Raw genomic sequence first — 22,863 nt, 5'->3', positions numbered from 1 at the left:
ATAGTCTGCTGGTGGAGGCCGGGGTTCCCCTGCTGCGGTTTTGTCGCCACCGACTGCTCGCCGACTATGCTGTCCACGTGCATTGCTTGCCGGGCCATCCCAATCATTGCCTGTTTTTCCCTGCCATGGTCCTCCATCTGCCAGAACGGCGACCTAGGTCTGGGCTTTCCATTGCTGTCCGCGTCCAGTCCTTGCTGTTGCAACTGGGGTCGTTCCCTCTTCTGCCGCCCTTCCGGGTCCGTGCACCTACGCCTCCCTGGTGTCTGCTTCGTCCGTCCGTCTGTCTGGACTTGGCACCGGGACCCAAGGACTCGGTTCCGCCTGTGGCCCTCCATCAACATTTTCTTGTGCTCCTCGCCTCATTTTCGGGCTGTGAGCCTGTCTACACTGATGGTTCCCTGGTGGATGATCGTACTGCCTACGCTTTTGCTCACGCTGCCCATGTTGAACAGCGCTCCTTGCCAGCTGGCTGCAGTATTTTTACTGCAGAGCTGGTGGCCATATTGCGTGCTCTTGAGCATATGCGTTCCTGTTCAGGTACGTCCATCGTCATCTGCAGTGACTCCCTGAGCAGCCTCCAGGCTATCGACCGCTGCTATACCTCTTCTCCTCTGGTATCCTTTATTCAGGAGTCAGTTTTTGCCATTACCCGCTCTGGTTGTTTGGTGGTCTTTGTTTGGACGCCAGGTCACGTTGGCATCCCAGGGGACGAACGTGTCGACAGGCTGGCCAAAGGGGCGATCGATGCCCCAGCTTTGGAGATCGGCCTCCCGGCTCGTGATCTGCATTTGGTGTTGTGCCGTAAGGTGCTTGGGACATGGCATGATGAGTGGCGTAGCCTGACATCGCCGAATAAACTACGGGCTGTTAAAGAGACGACCAATGTGTGGCGGTCCTCTCTGCGGGCTTCTTGCAGGGACTCTGTCGTCCTGTGTCGGCTCCGCATCGGCCATACCTACCTGATGCACGGACATCTTTTGCGTCAGGAGGATCCTCCCCTGTGTCGGTGTGGGTCCCGGCTGACGGACGCCCACATTTTGTTGGAGTGTCCCCCGACTGCGTACCCTCCGGCAGTCTTTTAATCTCCCTGGCACTTTGCCTTTGGTTTTATGCGATGATGCCTCCATGGCTGACGACATTTTAAATTTTATCCGTGGTAGTCCTTTTTATGGTTCCATTTAGGGTGGTCCTGCACCTTTGCCTTTCTGTGTCTCTTGTCCTCGAGTCTCTCATCATTGGTTGCAGACTTTAGTGTGTAGTTGGATGGTTGCCTCTTTCCCTTTTTTTGTTCTCGTGGTCAGTCAACCAGTCTCCGGCCCTCTTCTTTTCTTCTGTTTCTTGCTGTCTGGTGTTCATCTGTACTCTTCTTGTCTGTAGTGTTCGTTGCCACATTTGTGTTGTTTCAGTGAATGGGGGGGAGTCTCCTTCCCCTTGGAGTTTTACCTGCTCTGCAAATTTTCTTCTCGCCTGTTTTTGGAATGGGGGCTGATGACCTTATCTGTTTAGTCCCCCTTAAACATCCCAACAACCACCACCACCTGTAACACCCTCCAAGTTTGTGTCCCATCACACTCATTGTGCTCGCTTTCCACGCATACTGTTCTATTTCTCCCAGTTCCCTGTCCCACTCCAGATTGCTGCTTTCGTTCAACGCAACAGCTGCAGTCTAGGTAAAATGGCTGGAGATAGTGGTCATGTGTGCCTGAAGTGTGTCCACTTGTGTATGTGTGTGTGTGTGTGTGTGTGTGTGTGTGTGTGTGTGTGTGTTTTCCTTTCTTTCTTTTAAGTAGGAATCTATCTTTTTCATAATTATTGACTCATGTTATACATGAAAACAGGCACATGTCTTCATTTATTTGTAGCTATTGTACTATCTGCTTCCAGGTGGGAAATAAAAGCTCGTGTTGTAAATAAGACAGCAATAAAACAATATAATAAAGGAGAAGGGAAACGATTTTCTATGGAATTGGTTGATAACTCTGGGCACATACATGCGACAGCATTTGGTAAACAGTGTGATGAATTTTATGATCTCATAGAGGTAAGTGGAACTGAAACTTATGTTGAATGTATATACAGATAACTATGGTGAGTGATGTATGAAACATTTGTTTATTTTCATAACCTAGTTTTTGAGCCTTTCCAGAATCATTTTTAGATGGAGCACACAGAGTTTAAACAATTCTGCCTAATAGATGCTGGCTTGCAACAGTATGTGGTATAGGTTGTAAATCCAGCTGACAGCTTCCATTTACATTGCCTGTTGGCTACAGTATTCACTATACACACCATCAGTTGAAATCTGTCAACATTCAGCATGTGCTGCACATCTGGTGATTCCTGTTGACACTCAATGTTTATAGTGAGTACTGAATTCTGTGGCCAATAGGCGATTAAAATAAAAGGTGCAAGTTACTTATTGACAAAAATACCACCCTTACTGCTGCATATGTTACAAGCAGTTTTATACAATGGGGAATGTGGAATAAAGCCGGCCGGGGTGGCCGAGGGGTTCTAGGCGCTACAGTCCGGAACCGCGCGACTGCTACAGTCGCAGGTTCGAATCGTGCCTCGGGCACGGATGTGTGTGATGTCCTTAGGTTAGTTATGTTTCAGTAGTTCTAAGTTCCAGGGGACTGATGACCACAGATATTAAGTCCCATTGTGCTCAGAGCCATTTGAACCATTTTTTTTGTGGAATAAAATATATACGAAATAAATCCTTCAGCTCCTCTCACCGTACTTCGTGATTAAATCGTTCACAAGTGAACGGCTTGATGTCTGTACACAACGAGTACAATATTTCAGTAATCTGCATCTACATATGTAGCATCTACATATGTACTCTGCAAGCCAGCCACCTCACTCACGAGCAGTGAGGGAGACTGTCTCTATGCTCAGAGCAAACTCTAATTCTACTTACGCTGTCTTCATTGTCCTTACGTAAAATGTACATTGGCGGCAGTGGAATTGTTATGCAGTCAGCTTTAAATGGTAATTCTCTATATTTTCTTAATAGTGTTCCTTGAAAAGAATGTCGCCTTACCTCCGTGGATTCTAATTTGAGTTCTTGAAGCTTTTCTGTAATACTCGGGTGTCGTTCGAACCTACCCGTAACAAATTTAGCAGCCCACCTCTGAATCACTTCGAGGTCTTCCTTTAATCTTACCTGGTGTGGATCCCGAACATGTAAGCAGTATTCGGGAGTAGTTTGCACTAACGTCCTACAAGCAATCTTCTTTACAGTTGAACTACACTGTCATAAAATGCTCAGAAGTCGATCAGTTGCTTTCCCTACTAGAATTCAATGTGCTTTTGCACCACTTTACAAGATTATGCTCATATATTTAAATGATATTATTGTGTCGAGCAGCATACAAACGTTCCAGGTTTGTTTCTCCTACTCATCCACATTAACTTGTATTTTTCTACGTTTAGAGCTAGCTGCCATTCATCACACCAACTATAAATTTTCTGTTAAGTCATCTTGTATCCACCTACAGTCACTCAACACCATCATCTTCCCATACACCACAGCATCATCAGCAAACAGCCACAGATTGCTGCCCACCCTATCTGCCAGATCATTTACGTATATAGAAAATAATAGTGGTTGTGTGACACTACTGTAGGGCTCTCTTGAAGTTACCCTTTTATCTCATAAATACTCTCCATCGAGGGCAACACAACAGGATTCTATTGCTTTAGAAGTCTTCAAACCACTCACATATCTGGGAACCCGTTCCATATACCTGCACAGTGTCAGACGCTTTTCAGAAACCTAGAAATTCTGAAACTTCCTGTTGCCCTTCACTTACGCTTTGAAGTATGCAAGCTGAGTTTCATGAGACCAGTACTTTCTAAACCCGTGCCGATTCGTCGACAGAAGCTTTTCTGTCTCGAGGAAATTTAATGTATTCAAACTGAGAATATGTTAGAGAATTCTGCAGCAGACCAGTGTTTAGGATATTGGGCTGTAATTTTGCAGGTCTGTTCTTTTAGCCTTATTGTATACAGGAGTCATCTGCACTATTTGCAGTTGCTCGGGACTTAGCATTGGGCAAGATATTCACGATAAACTCGAGCTAAGTAATGGCTCGAAGCTGAATAGTACACTTTGTAAAATTGAATAGGGATTCCATCTAGACCTGGCGACTTATTTGTTTTCAACTATTTCAGTTGTTTTGCTGTGCCATGGATGCTCATTACTGTGTCATCTGTACGTGAGTTGATGCAGTGGACAGACAATGGTGTGGTTGTATGATTTTCCTGCATGAAAAATTTCTTAAACACAAAATTTAGAACTTTGACTTTCCTTTTGGTATGTTTTACTGACACACCAGACTGGTCAAACAGCGTCTGGACAGAAGCCTTAGGCCCCCTTAGCTATTTTACGTAAGATCAGAATTTTCTCGGTCAGTTTTTTTGATAAGGTATGTTGGTGGTGGTTAGTTGTATGCTTTGTGCGTAGATATTTTTAGAGACACGTGACCCTGTACTAACCTTTGTCAATCATCATCTGCACATTCTCTTTTGAACACCTTTGCATCCTCAGCACTTTCTAAATTTTGTTGTTAATCCACAGTGGGTCTTTTTCCATTCGTAATCCGCTTGCTAGGCAGCTTCTTCCCCAGAGCACGATTTAAAGTCTGTTTAAATTTTGTGCATAATTCCTCTACGTCCATAACACCGGAACTAAATTATGCCAGTTCATACTCTTAAGTGAGATGCTAACAAATGCTTATCTTCTCTTTCTGGCAGAAATACCCTGCTAGCCTTCTTGACTACCTTAATAAATATAGTAATCTTAGTTGCTGTGATATCGTGAATGCTAATCCTCGTCTGTATACTGACACCATCAATAAGGTCAGACCTGTTTGTATCTGGAAGGTCTAAAATATTCCCATTGTGTGTGGGCTGTTTAATTAGCAGCTCTAAGCCATTTTCAAAAAATATGTTCGTAAGTACTTCGCGAGACTGTCTGCCTGTACCTCGTGCAAGAAATCCGTGACTGCTCCAATGTATACTCAGTTGCTTAGTTGCCTCCAACTGGTATTGCTCGATATGGGTATTTACGTGCTACTGACCATAGATTTACTTTGAATGACTGTAAAACTGTCATAGCAGAATCTGGAGGCCAGTAAAAACATCGAACAATTAACTTGATTCTACATAGGCCTATTGTATGTGACCAGAGAACTTCACTGTCACATCTGTCATTCGAACTCAGTGGAGACAATATTTTTGCCAACTGCAGTGAACACTCCTCTTCCTATGGTGTATATAATCTTTCCGATACACATTCCACGACTCGTTAAATATGCCTTTGGATTTCAGCCAACTGTTGGTGTTGAGAATAATTTGAGTGCGAGAACGCTTCTGGAGGGCAGAAACTTTGGGAAGTTTGTTACAAGTACTTTGACAATTTAGCTATAAAATGTTGACTGACTATCTGTGAATACAGTCTGATTTTGCTATCAGCATATTATGTGGCTTGTGTTCAACAGGGTACCTCAAACTGCCAACTAGCCTAAGAAACACCCGCATTCACTCTACAAATACTCTGGTACCCAAGTAGTTTCTTCCTTTGTTTAATGACTTATCAAGGGAGTTATAAAATTCTCACCCAGTAAGATTCAGGTTCAGAAATCTGCAGCCAACACTGTCACAGAATCGACAAACCCTTCATGTTGAGACCGTACACTTGGCTCCAAACCAGCGGGCCTGGTGCTGACGTGAGCCACAACTCGCAGGCAACTGCACCCTGCATGCTTCATAGCCGTAGGCTAGGCCTCCTCCACGTCTCGGACGAGGGATACATTTAAATGTACCTTAAAAGTGCTTGTCTGTAGTTGAAACCTTAAATGTGCTTGTGTGTCGTTCAGTGCCTCGTGTGTGGTGAATGGCAGTGCATCCAATTTCATGCAGACAGAATTATGTAACTTTGTGATGCCCTATTTAAACATGAGCCTAAAAAGGATTGAAATCTAGTTTATGGAAGTAAAAAAAAAATGTTTACAAGTGACTGGTTGCAGTTTCCTGTATTTATATTAAATTAATACACACTCCTGATCTCCAAAACTTTTCCTTAAAGGATAAGCTTAATGTGAAGCTTCTGTGATTTTAGGTCGTGTCTCTGACTTCTTGCTAACTATTGACATACACTGATCTCATCTTCAGCATAATTGGACATTCGGGTGTCTCTGATACCTAGTAGTTTTAGAGAAGTTGTTTCTAATTTAGTGTTCAACAAGAAAGCAGAAAAGAAAACTACAAAGGGCAGTAGTAGTACAGTAATTTGAATGTAGTGTTTAAATAGTAATTAAAACTGTAGCCATTGAAAGTGTTACATGTATGAGATAAAATGTGAATTTTCACATATATTTCATACGAGTTTGAAGAAAATTTGCTGATCGAAGGGGGAGTCAAATGAAATTGTAGACAGTTGTCATATTTTGAAGTTTATTAAATTAAATTAAAGTACTGGATATGTGAAGAGAGTTGAGAAAAGATTGAATAACTAGTCAAGATTCACATTGAAGACTGATTGACATAGTGAAGAAATGGAAATGCCAATGTGTTATAAACATCAATATTAGTTAGAGAAACGAAAATATAACTTAACAATGTGTATTATTTATATTGAAGCCAGGTTAACAAATTTTGCTGTAAAACATGGCTGTGTACTTTTGATTTGTATTTAGAAGCAAAGCCACATTCATGAGTTGCTTCCTCTGAAAATTTTGAAGAGGTAATGTAAATTAGTTCATTCCCAAAATCTTAGCTTCACAATTTTCTAAGAAGTCTAAAATTCTTTATCCCATGCATCCTCTTCCTCTACTTTGTGAACACAGGGAAGACCTTTATATGCATGCTACATATGCTCACACACCCACTTGCTGGGCTTCAAAATGGTGTGTGTGATGAGTAAAACGTCACATTGAACCAGACCTAGACCTGAAAGTGAATGCAAATCTTTTTGGATTCACAATGTTTCAACCAATATTAACATCCTTTTCCTTTCAGTGGGTAGGCTTTCGTAGTAATGTTTAGTGGTTGTGGAGAGAGGTAAGGTGGGTTTTCCAGATCTAAAGTAATTACGCCAATGCATGTCTAGCCGCACCAGGAATTGTGTCCAGAAACAACCACAAGTATAGATGCATAGGTGTTAAGAAGTTGTGGTAGTTCTAAAACATTAGATAAAATTTAATCTCTCTTAGTTTTAATGTGTGGCTTGGTAATTCAGCTTTTCTTCCCAGTGATGTGCAACAGTGCCAGTGTGCCTGCGGTGGCCATTCTTTCTTTGTGTTGACTTCACTTCCAAAAAGCTCCACTCAAAATGCAAGTGCTTGTCACATAAGGAGAGGGAAATTAGGATGTAGTGCAGCAGTAAATGAAAGCTTGTGACTTCTGCATATTACAACTTTCCCTTGACACGATACTGATACAGTGGAATCACATATGTCTTTATTGTACCAGCTTGAAAGACTGACAGACACCAAGATCGATGAAAAAACAGAAATAAGATACTTAAAAAAGTTGACAGATTAACCTTCTTTCTTCTGTTAGCTTAAATATAATCGTACCTCCTCACGATATGTTTATCGTACTGATACAGTGTGAATATTTGTTTATATGTGTAGGCCATTTAAAGAACATGCAGACGGAACAAGATTGCTCTCTGGCTCATCTTTGCTTCTTTTAGAGTCCTTTGAAAAAATGTAAGAAGATGCACTCGAACTAACAAATTTGAGGTTGTGGTCTGAAAAATGTAAGAAGATGCACTCGAACTAACAAATTTGAAGTTGTGGTCCCATCTTATAATGTGGTTACTTTGCTCGTGTCAGATTGTAGATGTCACTTAGTGGTCTCAGTCCTGGCTCTCACCACATGTTTTTCATCGCAACACGTGGAATTACAGGTTTCGAATCTTCACAAAATTTTCATAGCACATCTACAGTTATTAGTTTACATATGGAGTCCTGGAAAACATGTTCAGCTTTACATAGTCCTTACATTTCATCATTGTTACGATAATCTAAGTACTTACAGTTTAAAATATATTGACACGCCGGGTTTGCTTATTTCTTACCCCGTACATGTACATTTTCATATTGCATTTATATTTATTTACATAAATATTGTACAAAAATTTACATAAATGCTGTACATAAAATATACATACAATACAGTTAATATTACGTACATATCTGGTGATTTTATGCCACATAACATCTTTCAGTTTTTACATTATCATTTTTATCACATTTTGCTCTCGGGCATTACCCTTTGGAATGTTCATTTGTGAGCAATCTGATTTCATAGTCTCATCTAACTTTAACATTACACAGAGTGTTATTTTATCAATCTCGTTTACCTGTATTGACAAAACATTTGCACGTATTATTATCACTTGATCTGCGTAAGTTTTGCGTTCGTACACCACACCTGATGTATCTGTTGTTACAGGTGCAGAGGAAGGAAAACTTCATAACATGAAATCTTTGCCTCTGACTAGTTTACTAGGATGTGTCAACTTGTCTACAGTAAATCTTATTGACAAGAAGAAGCATTCATTTTTACTCTACTACTGCAATACTTCGTTCATCATGACAAAACTATTCAGTATATCTTTTCGTGACTATCTACTTGGGTTAATATACTTACTTCATGTTTGCTCTCTATTGGTACACTGTGGCAGTACAATATTGTGTTATACAAGTGTCATCATTGACAGTAAACAGTTTACTTTGGTGTTGCTGATCATACTTCCTTTTTCTACTGGATATCACTCTTACGTATTCTGATGTGCATGAATATGTTTCTACAAGAATTGTGCCTATGAACAAGTGTAAAAGAAAGTTGAGACTCGTGTTTGTGTGCAAATGTACTGTAATAACTCTTGCTTTACACCCCCTTTCAGTCACATGGACTTGGAATTCCTTGTCTGACCCTTTTTCATTTGGTAGCACAAGACATAAGTTCTGTCTTTTTATACATCTGGTGTACTGTCGGTTTTTCATACACACATTCACACTATCACACTCACACACATTTCTATATTCATAATTATATCTAAAAACAAAAGTGCTGGCAGGTCGATAGACACGCAAACAAACACAAACATACACACAAAGTTCAAGCTTTTGCAACCAACGGTTGCTTCTTCAGGAAAGAGGGAAGGAGAGGGAAAGATGAAAGGATGTGGGTTTTAAGGGAGAGGGCAAGGAGTCATTCCAATCCTGGGATAGGAAAGACTTACCTTAGGGGGAAAAAAGGACAGGTGTACACTTGCGCACACACACATATCCATCCGCACATACACAGACTCAAGCAGACATGTTTGCACACACACACACACACACATACACACACACACACACACACACACACACACACACACACACACACACACACACATCCATCCGCACATACACAGACACAAGCAGACATGTCTGCACACACTCGTGCGCGCGCGCACACACACACACACACACACACACACACACACACACACACACACACACAAGCAGACATGTCTGCTTGTGTCTGTGTATGTGCGGATGGATATGTGTGTGTGTGTGTGTGTGCGAGTGTGTGTGCGAGTGTGTGCAGACATGTCTGCTTGTGTCTGTGTATGTGCAGATGGACCTGCGTGTGTGCGTGTGCGTGTGTGTGTGTGTGCGAGCATGTGCGTGTGCGTGTGTGTGCGCGCGCGCTAGTGTACACCTGTCCTTTTTTCCCCCTGAGGTAAGTCTTTCCGCTCCCGGGATTGGAATGACTCCTTACCCTCTCCCTTAAAACCCACATCCTTTCGTCTTTCCCTCTCCTTCCCTCTTTCCTGAAGAGCAACCGTTGGTTGCAAAAGCTTGAATTTTGTGTGTATGTTTGTGTGTCTATTGACCTGCCAGCGCTTTTGTTTGTTAAGTCACATCATCTTTGTTTTTAGATATATTTTTCCCATGTGGAATGTTTCCCTCTATTATATATACATAATTATTTATTTTTGGTGCAGCCCTTATGCTTTGGTACCAAACACCCAACTGTTGTGTTCCCTATTTTGCCCATGCAGTGACTCTGCATCGTTCACTGAAAGGTCGCTTAAATACTAACTTAAAAATAAGCTCATAGTTGTTCGCTGGCTACTAATGCATCACACTACCAATATTCATATTTTCAATTTCTATCAGTACACAGTTCAACGTGAGCATGTGCTCATACTGTGGTTGCCGTTTTGACTTGCCTTTTTACACCTGCGAAGAGAAGTGGTGTTGTAAGTGGAGTATGATCCTATCTTTCATAGTATGCTCATGATTTAATTTATATTCCTTCACTTCTCATTTAGATGTCTCCTTTTGTGTAGTATGTAAATAAGCACTTGTATAAATGTAAATAACTTGTACATAGTATCATAGTGTGTAGCTATTTCTCTGCAGATAGATAGTGTTTACTTCGTCCTCTGTATATATATTCCTTAGCTTAGTTCTTCCTAATTTCATAGTCTTAGATTAGTTCTGTAGTGTCGAGATTTTATTTCCTTACTAGTCAACTCATAAGGTTTCTCTAAAAGTAGATTACTTAATGTTTCTTTCTTAAGCTACGATTGTCACCTGGTGGCGATCCGTCGGCTTGCACTGTTCTGTGCACGTAGGTTGTTAACCGTGAAGGATGCTGCTGTGGGTGCACAGTTCTCTTGCCACTTCACCTCACTTCTAAATGTGCTACGTCTCAATGGCACGCATACTGTGCGTTTAAACAGTAGTGTCAAATTAAATAATTTCTCACACTTGGCGAGGATAATGTTTTTAGAGCTTCTTTGGTCCATAAACATACAATAAAAACTTTACGCAACTAAAACTTACATCCTAATAAGGTCACACAAACGAAACAGGCATAAATGAAATCTTTCCTTACTACTAAAAATCAGTTGCAACAAATATTCAAATAGACAGTCTGTCACCTCTTATGAATACTCATATACAATCCTCCAAGCCATGCTTGATTAATGTCAAATTCTGTTTGGTGCACAAATTCATGTAAATCTTCGTGTGGGTAGGGCTCATTTTCCTTACCATTGTTTAAGGCTCCCGGGTGAGGGATTTTTGTTATAACAAATGGCCCTGTGTACAGCAGTTGCCACTTGCGATTCAACTTGCCATACTTTATCAGTTTTGGATAGGTTTTAAGGAGTACCTGTTGTCCCACACGGTATTCTACAGTGCGTCCTAATTTCTTATTGTACAGGTGTTCTCTGTACTCTGCCTTTTCCTCAATGCTAACCAGTGCGTGACGTATTTTCTCCTCATGTTATATTTGCTTCATAGAGACCTTTGATAGAGGCTTTTCCCAATTGTCTCCTTGTCTTCTATCAAATATCAGTTCCGTAGGAATAAAGCCAGTTGAGCTATGTGGAAGATTGTTAACAACTTATTGGAATGGAGTGACATATTTGATCCACCTTGTATGTTTTTGAGAGTTGCAAGTCTGGATAAATCTGTTAAATTCCTTAAATATTTTCTATAAGTATATGTTTAATGTTGTGAGTGTTCATGAACTCTTTCCAGCAGTTGCCTTTGAAGTATGACGTGTTGTCTGTCTGCAGTTTTCTGGCTTGCCTTCTCTGGGTAGATGATCTGTTGTAATTCTTCCGATGATGGAGCTCACAGTCACTGACCGCAAGGCATATAATTTTACATACTTTGAGCAAACGTCATAGCATGACAACATATTATACACCTTTCCCTTGCGGATATGGTCCAGCCACGTCCAGGGAAACTATCTCGTAAGGCCTTTTAGGCAATACCAGGATTAGATCAATTAATTTCGACTTATTTGCATGCTTAACTTTCTGACACACAACACATTTTCGTACTAAGTGCAGAACTTTTTGTCTTAAATTTGGATAGTAACAGTAAGTGCCTATCTGACTAAAGCATTTGGGGATGCCATAGTGTGCCCAATCATTGTGAGTATATAATATAAAGTCATTAATGTGATGCTTTGGTAAACAAACACACCACCTGCTGTGCCTTGTGTGGTGTTTGTGAAACGAAAAAAAAATTCAACTTGTCATCATTGTTCTGCAGCAGTTTTAGCATTACATTCTGCCATCTGGGATCTTACTGTTGTAGTTGCCCCAAGCTTTTACACATCCTAACATAGTATGGCTGTTGTGTTTTATCTTTCATCAACAGAATCCTGAGTTCTGAATTGTTCTCCCGGTTGTATACGACCTGGAACAACTGGGAAATCTGGGAAAAAACCTGGAAATTTTTTCATGCGGGAAAAACCAGGAATTTTTTAGAATTTCAGGAATGTTTCATTATTTTAGTTTTCAGTTAAATTTTTGTAATTTTGACTGGTAAGAACCGATACTCTAGCAAAGGCTATTAATGTAGCCCACTACTGCAGAATAATACTGCAGCAATAAAACATGAACAAGAGGGGGAGGGGGGTGGGGGGGACTTCAAAGGCAATGCGCAGTATACAGCAACAAAACACAATGCTCATACAAGTGTCTACCAACAACAAATTGTGTCAAAGGCCTTAGGAGGACTGTGCAATGTTTTATAACAATGCATTGCCTCCAATGAGCGTAAAGTCACAACTGTTTACATTAGCTTTGTTTTAGCCATTACGAGCGGGCTCATGCGCTTGCACAGTTGAGTCATGTATTAGTAGTACCTTCTCCCGCTTCTGGCTACAGAAATGTAGCTGTTGGCTGTGTAAGCAGTCACAGCATTCATATGATTTCGAAACGCATCCCTGTCGGTTTTTGAACACGTTCTAAGTTGATTTCTGAATGAATCGTAAATTGATTTTTGAATGTGTGCGTAGAGTACTTGTTGTGTCTGTCAAGAGTATTTTAGTCGCATCTAAAAATAAACTTTCCTGCAGACAAAAGGGAATGGGGCTATTCGAACTGAGTGGAGTAAAGCCGAACGGATGATTTGGCAATCGCTGTTCAGCGAATAATCAGTTTTGATACAATTATTAGCGAAATCCATAGATTCAGGCTACCAGAATGGAAATAAATGACTAAAAGAATAATGGGTAAAAAAGATTACGTATTATCTTTTCGGTGTATCCAAGAAAATGCAATATCAACAGAAAATTTTTGGCCAGATCGCTGCACTTACTAGAGCCAGTTGTACAGTCCCTGGCTAGCAGCCGCTTAAGTTCTACTCTGGAAGTAGCACGGAAAACACATACAAAGAAGTGACAACACCTGACCGGAGAATAATTGCAAAATAACTAAACCAGTAATTCTGGGATGGCTAGTGAAGTTTACTGGCGATTAGGTTTTGACAGTGGCAGGAATAGTTACAGAATTAGTGATTCGTAAAAGTGTGTTGTCAAACAACCGTAAGTCACAGAAATCAGTGTATTCACCTTGCCAAAACATATGAGAAAACACTACATCATCAAAGCCATTGAAGTTGTAGATTGTGTAGCAGACTATCTAGAAACATAAGTTCCCAAAGCTTCATGTAAGTAAGAAAATGAAATAAGTCACTGAAGATTGCACAAAAAGTGCTGAAACATGCCTGGCACCATTATCTAGTAGTGCTCTGGATCGAAAATACAGATCTTGGGATTCAAAAGTGCTTCTTTAATGTTGGCAAAATCAGTTTGGCATTGCTTGGTCCACAACTGGGGGTAGTTCTTCCATTGAATATTCAACAGAGCATCTTTATTTAAAAGCTGATGTATAAATTTTCTGAAGAAAGATACTAATCCAAGTTATCCTTTTGACTGTTTCTTATTTTGAGGTACAGGGCAGTGTCTGATAGCATCGAGCTTCTTAGGGTCTGGAAGTATACCTTGAGGTGATATTGTGTGTACAAGGACAATCCTTTCCTTACTGGAATGTGTCTTCATTAGGTCGGTTGTGACTCTGTATTCTGAAAACCTATACAAGGCTCGAGCCAAGAGCCTCAAGTTTTCTGACCACATGGGGGTAGCAGTCAGTAAATCATCAACATACACAGTGACTCTGCTTAACAGTTCAGGTCCTAAGACTCAATCTAAAGCAGAAATAAACACGTCTGCACTAATGTTTAAGGAAGAACACAGAAATCACAGCTTCTGCCCCCACATATGAAGGCAGTTACTTACGGCTGTCCTCATGGAGTACAATTTGCCAGTACAGTGTTAGGAGATCTATTATGGTGAGGAACTTAATGTTATGGAAATTTAGAAGTTGTCATTCCAAGTTGTCAGGCTGCGTCCTGACAGACATAATAATTTTATTTATTCCTCGTGCTTCGAGCATGTTGAGGACACTACTGTCTGATTTGTTAATGGCCAAAATGGGGCTACAGAATGGAGATAAGGATGGTGTGTTATTTCCCAGCTTAGCATTCTAGTGATCTTATTCCTCACAGCTCCCTGCTTTACCCATGGAGTGGGGTAAGACGAAAAGCAGAAGGTTTTTTGTGGCTACACCTCCATTTTGTGTTTGTATTCTTTGATTATGTCAGGGCATCGTTCAAAAACATGAGTATAATTTAATTAAAGGCTCCTGCTTCCTTTTATTCTTCTGTAAGACACACTGACTCACTTGCCTTAGTGCACACAATCTCGAGGTCTATTTCCTGTTGTGATTTCTCAATAGCCTGTTTTCTGTGTCAAAAATATTGTTGAGGTTGTTGTTACTCTGATTGTTCATAACATTTAAATAGCATTTATAGGCAACATTCTCACAAAATATCGATTACTTTTCTGTAATTAAAGTTTAAAAAGCATTAAATATCAAGAGCTTGTCATGTGATAAAAATTTTAATCCTGTTATTAAAATTATGCGGTCACAGCAGAATCAACATGCTCAGTCGATACTCAGCGATTAGACTGTTCTCACTACCACTGAGGGCAGCACACACAACTTGACTGCCTCGCATATATCAGCTCCTAACACATGCGCCGTAAACTTCCAGTACGATTCGCATGTGTGGAATTCGCTGTAAATACCGTGACTGCATCAGGTCTATTCAGTAATTCGTTTACTCTCCTGAGGATGGCCGGACATCTCTGGGCCGAAATATTGTGGCAGAATGTTGATAGGATCCGGCTGCAAACACAAAAATTACTGGAAGTATTTGTACACTGATTACAACCTATACTGTGTCTTCATTTTCACCTAAGCAGTTGGTAATATCTTCCTGACACAGGTCATTTTTGGTATCACTAAAGTTGTCTTATCTAAGAAACCAGCTTTTCACTAGTTTCATGCTCTCACCCCTATTACTAGCCATAAAAAGGGGGCATATTGAGACCGGTTCGAGTTTTCCGAATTGCTTTGTGCACTGATATCTCTGTTGGGGGTAACCTCAGCTATGTGCACATTATGTATCTGGTTTTGTCAGTTAGTATCTTGTGTGGCTCTCAATTCGAAATTTCATTGACCCTGGCCACTATTCAGAATGTAATTTTGATTGTACTGGTTGTAGCCAGGTGGCAGCAACAGATTATTTTATAACCCAGTTGCACTCTGCCCTTGTTGATATATCTTAAAGGGCAACCCATGTTTAAAAAGACCAAGTTAAGATTAGTGTGACATGCTTATTTTAGATCTTTTGTAGCTTAAAAATTACGCAAATTAAAAAAAAAATTATATGTGAGAATTTAGCTTTTATTGTAGCTATATGTATGTATGAACCATGAACCATGGACCTTGCCGTTGGCGGGGAGGCTTGCGTGCCTCAGCGATACAGATGGCCGTACGGTAGGTGCAACCACAATGGAGCAGTATCTGTTGAGAGGCCAGACAAACGTATGGTTCCTGAAGAGGGGTAGCAGCCTTTTCCGTAGTTGCAGGGGCAACAGTCTGAATGATTGACTGACCTGGCCTTGGAACACTAACCAAAACGGCGTTGCTGTGCTAGTACTGCGAACGACTGAAAGAAAGGGGAAACTACGGCCGTAATTTTTCCCGAGGGCATGCAGCTTTACTGTATGGATAAATGATGATGGCGTCCTCTTGGGTAAAATATTCCGGAGGTAAAATAGTCCCCCATTCGAATCTCCGGGCGGGGACTACTCAGGAGGACGTCGTTAACAGGAAAAAGAAAACTGGTGTTCTACGGATCGGAGCGTGGAATGTTAGATCCCTTAACCGGGCAGGTAGATTAGAAAATTTAAAAAGGGAAATGGGTAGGTTAAAGTTAGATATAGTGGGAATTAGTGAAGTTCGGTGGCAGGAAGAAAAAGACTTTTGGTCAGGTGAATTCAGGGTTATAAACACACAATCAAATAGGGGTAATGGAGGAGTAGGTTTAATAATGAATAGGAAAATAGGAATGCGGGTAAGCTACTACAAACAGCATAGTGAACGCATTATTGTGGCCAAGATAGATACAAAGCCCATGCCTACTACAGTAGTACAAGTTTATGTACCAACTAGCTCTGCAGATGATGAAGAAATTCAAGAAATGTATGATGAGATAAAAGAAATTATTCAGGTAGTGAAGGGAGACGAAAATTTAATAGTCATGGGTGACTGGAATTCGAGAGTAGGAAAAGGGAGAGAAGGAAACATAGAGGGTGAATATGGATTGGGGGAGAGAAATGAAAGAAGAAGCCGTCTGATAGAATTTTGGCCAGAGCATAACTTAATCATAGCTAACACTTGGTTCAAGAATCATAAAAGAAGGCTGTATACATGGAAGAATCCTGGAGATACTGACAGGTTTCAGATAGATTATATAATGGGAAGACAGCGATTTAGGAACCAGGTTTTAAATTGTAAGACATTTCCAGGGGCAGATGTGGGCTCTGACGACAATCTATTGGTTATGAACTGTAGATTAAAACTGAAGAAACTGCAAAAAGGAGATGGGACCTGGATAAACTGAAAGAACCAGAGGTTGTACAGAGTTTCAGGGAGAACATAAGGGAAAAATTGACAGGAATGTTGGAAAGAAATACAGAAGAAGAAGAATGGGTAGCTCTGAGGGATGAAGTAGTGAAGGCAGCAGAGGATCAAGTAGGTAAAAAGACGAGTGCTAGTAGAAATCCTTGGCTATCAGAAGATATATTGAATTTAATTGATGAAAGGAGAAAATATAAAAATGCAGAAAATGAAGCAGGCAAAAAGGAATACAGACGTCTCAAAAATGAGATCGACAGGATGTGCAAAATGGCTAAGCAGACATGGCTAGAGGACAAATGTAAGGATGTAGAGGCTTATCTCGCCAGGGGTAAGATAGATACTGCCTACAGGAAAATTAAAGAGACCTTTGGAGAAAAGAGAACCAATTGTATGAATATCAAGAGCTCAGATAGAAACCCAGTTCAAAGCAAAGAAGGGAAAGCAGAAATGTGGAAGGAGTATATAGAGGTTCTATACAAGGGCGATGTACTTGAGGACAATATTATGGAAATGGAAGAGGATGTAGATGAAGATGAAATGGGAGATCCAATACTGCGTGAAGAGTTTGACAGAGCACTGAAAGACCTGAGTAGAAACAAGGCCCCGGGAGTAGACAGCATTCCATTAGAACTAGTGACGGCCTTGGGAGAGCCAGTCATGACGAAACTCTACCATCTGGTGAGTAAGATGTATGAGGAAGGCGAAATACCCTCAAACTTCAGGAAGAATATAATAATTCCAATCCCAAAGAAAGCAGGTGTTGACAGATGTGAAAATTACTGAACTATCAGTTTAATAAGTCACAGCTGTAAAATACTAATGCGAATTCTTTACAGATGAATGGAAAAACTGATAGAAGCCAACCTCGGGGAAGATCAGTTTGGATTCTGTAGAAATATTGGAACACGTTAGGCAATACTGACCTTAAGACTTATCTTAGAAGAAAGATTAAGGAAAATCAAACCTACATTTCTAGCATTTGTAGACTTAGAGCAAGCTTTTGACAATGTTGACTGGAATACTCTCTTTGAAATTCTAAAGGTGGCAGGGATAAAAGACAGGGAGTGAATGGCTATTTACAATTTGTACAGAAACCAGATGGCAGTTATAAAGAGTTGAGGGGTATGAAAGGGAAGTCGTGGTTGGGAAGGGAGTGAGACAGGGTTGTAGCCTATCCCTGATGTTATTCAATCTGTACATTGAGCAAGCAGTAAAGGAAACAAAAGAAAAATTTGGAGTAGGTACTAGAATTCATGCAGAAGAAATAAAAACTTTGAGGTTCGCCGATGACATTGTAATTCTATTCTCAGCAAAGGACTTAGAAGAGCAGTTGAATGGAATGGATAGTCTTGAAAGGAGGATATAAGATGAACATCAACAAAAGCAAAACGAGGGTAATGGAATGTCAAATTAAGTCGGGTGATGCTGAGGGAATTAGTTTAGGAAATGAGACCCTTAAAGTAGTAAAGGAGTTTTGCTGTTTGGGGAGCAAAATAATTGATGATGGCCGAAGTAGAGAGGATATAAAATGTAGACTGGCAATGGGAAGGAAAGCATTTTTGAAGAAGAGAAATTTAACATCGGGTATAGATTTAAGTGTCAGGAAGTCGTTTCTGAGAGTATATGTATGGAGTGTAGCCATGTGCGGAAGTGAAACATGGACGATGAATAGTTTGGACAAGAAGAGAATAGAAGCTTTCGAAATGTGGTGCTACAGAAGAATGCTGAAGATTAGATGGGTAGATCACATAACTAATGAGGAAGTATTGAATCGGATTGGGGAGAAGAGAAGTTTGTGGCACAACTTGACTAGAAGAAGGGATCGGTTGGTAGGACATGTTCTGAGACATCAAGGGATAACAAATTTAGTATTGGAGCGCAGCGTGGAGGGTAAAAATCGTAGAGGGAGACAAAGAGATGAATACACTAAGCAGATTCAGAAGGATGTAGGTTGCGGTAGGTACTGGGAGATGAAGAGGCTTGCACAGGATAGAGTAGTGTGGAGAGCTGCATCAAACCAGTCTCAGGACTGAAGACCACAACAACAACAACAACAACAACAATCTTTCTTTTCCTACTTTGTTGATATTCCTGCCTGGAGTGTCCATTGTTAAAATAAAATGAATGTAGGTTGTGAAATTATTTAACATGAATAATGCGTTTAAGCCTTTTGGGGGATCACCAGATTGCCTAAAATAAGCTGGATATGCATCCCATTCATCATAAAGCCACATAAAATGGATTGTTGCATGTGGCTTTGTGATGGATGGGTTACCTATGCAGCTGCCTTTGCAGAATATGATGATGCCTCAAAAAGGTGCAATGCATTATTGATATTAAATAATTTTGCAACCAAGACTGCTTTTATTCTGAAAGCACAACATTGTTATTACCTTTATTAATATATTATTACTTGTTTCAGGTGGGTAGAGTGTATTTCATCAGTAGAGGTAAGCTGAAGCCAACAAAGGAGGAATTTACCAACGTCAATCATGTTTACCAAATGACGTTTACATATAAGACGACAGTTAGACGATGTGAGAAAGATGACATGAGCATCCCTCACATTGCTTTCAACTTTGTACGTCTGAACAAACTTGCTGACACTGCTCTTTCAAAAGTCATTGGTAAGTAGTTTTATGTTGAAGGCATTGTCTTCATGGTAGAATTTGTGCACAATGTTTGCTCTTGGTCAGAAAACGTCTCATTTCAAGCACTGAAGTTTGTATTAAAACCAGAATACAAAACCTAAAATGTATAAAGCCCTGAATGAAAAGTATAAGATGCGTATGAAATATTTTGGGCTGGTGATGCTCCGAGGTTTGTGTACAGTTCGGAAACATCTCATTTCAAGAAGTGTTTAAAAACTTCATTGCATGACTGGTTAAGGAGAATTACACACAACAGCAGCAAATTAATTACAGAACTTTAAACTTCTTGAACAATTGTCGAACTCGAGCAAATATTGGTACAGGGCATACCAAACTGTATCTGTCTGGTATGGATTTTTTCATATATAAATGATCCAGCAATATTTATACAGGTCATTGACTAAAAACTTCACACAATGTGATGTATACTTATGTGTTTGTTCTATAATATACTACAACACTTTATGAAAAAAGTGGGATGGAACCATATTACCTTGTGAATAATATGTTTGATACACATGTACAGTCTTAGACAATAAAACTGACCGCCGTCCTGCCGCCTCAGAGGCTAAGTCCGAGTCATTCACTTAAGGCGGCCAATAAAACTGACCGCCCCTGACACCTCTAAGTCCGGCCATGTGCACAATCTGGCAACACTGTAAGATGCGGAAGGGTTAGGAAGAAGTGTTGTCTACTTCAGAGACGTTATCGGAATGTGTGAGCCCGTGGTCTAGTGGCAAGCGACGTGAGTTCTGAACTTATAGTCGCCTGTTCGCGTCCGACTGTATTTTATTTTTTATACCACATTTCGGTGTTAAGTTATGAGTGTGACTGAACATTGAAGATAATTCGCATTACATTCTACCCACCAGCAATAACAAGTATTCCAGAAACAATTCCGCAGGACAGCTCGTGGCTTGTGTCGTGATCATAACAGCTTACGCTTGAGTGTTTCCTCGCGCTGCAGCGGCTACTGGCCACCGGCCAGACGCCACCCGCCGTCTGAAACCCGGCGCCGCCCATGTGTACGCAGCGCCACGCTGTCAGTGTATGTGTCAACTGTCATTTACGAATTTGAAGTTCTATTATCATCTTGCAGTTAAGCATTGGATTTTGGATACTTGAAAATCATGGACTACAGTTAAACATTGCAAAACTGAGTCGCAAGTGAATATAGGTGTAACATCTGCAACACATCGTTTACTTTGGTATAACAGAAAGATATTCTTGTTTCAACAAAGATCGTTCTGGCATGAATGATTTTCCAATTTAAGGAAATCTTGACTACTGATATATGTGGTAGATAACCATTTTACCGTCATGCGACATTTGCATTCAACAGACAAAGTTCAGAAGTCTGGTGTAGGAGTACTGCATGCTCTAATTTGGAACAACAAAAATCAACGGAGTGACTGTTATTGAACGTTATCAGGTCGCTCATTGAGCAGTCGTATACAGTACTGTTACTGGTGACGTGTTATGATGCTGTTTTCGTTACCTACCTAAGAAGAAATGAAAGGCTGAGCCCCGCAAAAGATATAAACTCGAGCAAAGAGTAGTGTGAACATAATATTTTACACCTGATAGCTCCAAAAGTGTGTTTTGGACTACGAATTCTGCCCAAGGGCTGTGTGCAACACAGCTGGAATTTGTTGCCAACAACTGAGACACCTTTCGGTCTCAGTGTAAGAAACTCGAGCAACACAACTACATCACCTGTGCTACTGCGTGATAACGTACTGTGTTGATTTGAGAAACAAAACTATCCAGGAGATTGATAGGAAAGTCGTCTCTCAGGCACTTGTATTGATAGAGAAGTCCTCTCTCAAGGACTTGTCCCTCTTGTCATATATTCGTAAAATTTTACCTTTCCCTCTCTTGATCGGTCAACCGCCAAGGCAATTCATTTCTAGACGAAAATACTCTTAAAACTACTCAGGTATAATGGTATCGTTGAAACCAGTAGGTTCCTACTGACGTAGAATTTGCAAACAACTTTAGCATTGTCAAATCATTTTAGATATCGTGAAAGAAAATTCTTTTGCTGATTAATTTCTCTTTGATGATTACTGTTGCATTTAGTTAACTAATGGAAAACGCAATTAAAATATTCACTGTACTAATACAAATTGAATTCAGCTTACTACAGAAACATCACGACGGCAGTCTATCTTAATAAAGCATTAAGTGTCTGTAAGATGATTGAGCCTATTTTAACACGAATTAGCAGGATATTACCGACTTTTGACTTCGAAAAGGGTTGTATTTATTTCATTTTTTGTATCATTTGCAAGTATTACGAAAATGTTGCATTCCATAGATAAAATTGCATATTCACAACAACAAAAAATATGTCTGCAGAAAACATAACTGGCATTATGAATTTGGCAGTACTGTAAAGGTTTTCGCTCTGACACTAAGGCGTACTGAAAGTAGCAAGGCGAATTTTGCTCGAGCATTGTCTTACAATTCCCTTATTGAGTTTGTATCTGCCTGCTTGTAGCTCTGAGCCGGCCGGGGTGGCCGAGTGGTTCTAAGCGCTACAGTCTGCAACCGCGCAACCATGGCTCGGGCATGGATGTGTGTGATGTCCTTAGGTTGGTTAGGTTTAAGTAGTTCTAAGTTCTAGGGGACTGATGCCCTCAGAAGTTAAGTCCAATAGTGCTCAGAGCCATTTGAAACATTTTCTTGTAGCTCTGCTAGAAAAGAATGAAACATCTGGCTTTCAGTGAGTCTCAAAAGGTGAACGAAAGCAGCTTGCACCTGGTAGCCAAGTATGTTACCTGGGAACTGGTTTTTTCCTAAAGTGGGAAGACGTTCTTTTATGGTTGAATTGTTGGCAAATGTCAGTGAGACGTGTGCAGTTGGTCTAAGTGTTTCGGTGTGTTGAATCTGTACCAATGATTTTTCTACAGGTTTTTTCTGTCCCAAATAGAGTTGAAGTCTCCCATTAGTATTTTCACGTCATCTTGCTGAACTTTGCTCATAGTATTTTCGAGTGTAAATCTTTTATAGGGGCTCTGAATGGGTATAGTCATAAGTCGATTGTTGATGGGTGTGATTTCTTCGACAGAGTTGATGATAGATCTGTGTTAGAGAAATGCAGTGCCGAAGACTGGTACGCCTGTCGCTACCTTTTGTTGTATTTAGGTCTTGAAGATGCAATGGTTTCCCTAATGCAAGGTTTCATTGTCAATTCGTCACGGTTCTTGAAGAGCGAGGATGAGAATTTCTTGTCTGTCGATTTCTTTTGTGAGATTATTGAGGTTTCTTGTTTGGATCAATGTATCGATGTTTAGTTTTCAAATGAATGTTTTCTGCTTGTAGGGAAATTTACCAGAC

The 22,863-nt window shown here is 40.4% G+C and overlaps 1 protein-coding gene across 6 annotated transcripts in view; it reads left to right on the top strand.

The window, feature by feature from the left end:
• Window positions 1-22,863, top strand: part of LOC126291569 (replication protein A 70 kDa DNA-binding subunit-like) — a 187,984-nt gene that overhangs the window by 53,268 nt on the left and 111,853 nt on the right. For 5 of the 6 annotated variants that reach the window (XM_049985093.1, XM_049985090.1, XM_049985091.1 and 2 more), the window contains exons 6-7: window positions 1,885-2,041; window positions 19,293-19,497. In XM_049985093.1, the coding sequence (XP_049841050.1) occupies window positions 1,885-2,041; window positions 19,293-19,497 (362 nt within the window). The remainder of the gene's footprint in view (window positions 1-1,884; window positions 2,042-19,292; window positions 19,498-22,863) is intronic. The other variant, XM_049985092.1, reaches the window with a different exon arrangement.

Source organism: Schistocerca gregaria, chromosome 9 (assembly GCF_023897955.1).
Source record: "Schistocerca gregaria isolate iqSchGreg1 chromosome 9, iqSchGreg1.2, whole genome shotgun sequence".
Classification (NCBI taxonomy): Eukaryota; Metazoa; Arthropoda; class Insecta; order Orthoptera; family Acrididae; genus Schistocerca; species Schistocerca gregaria.
The sequence above is the reverse complement of the archived record's forward strand: the minus strand, read 5'-3'. Positions and strand labels throughout refer to the sequence as shown.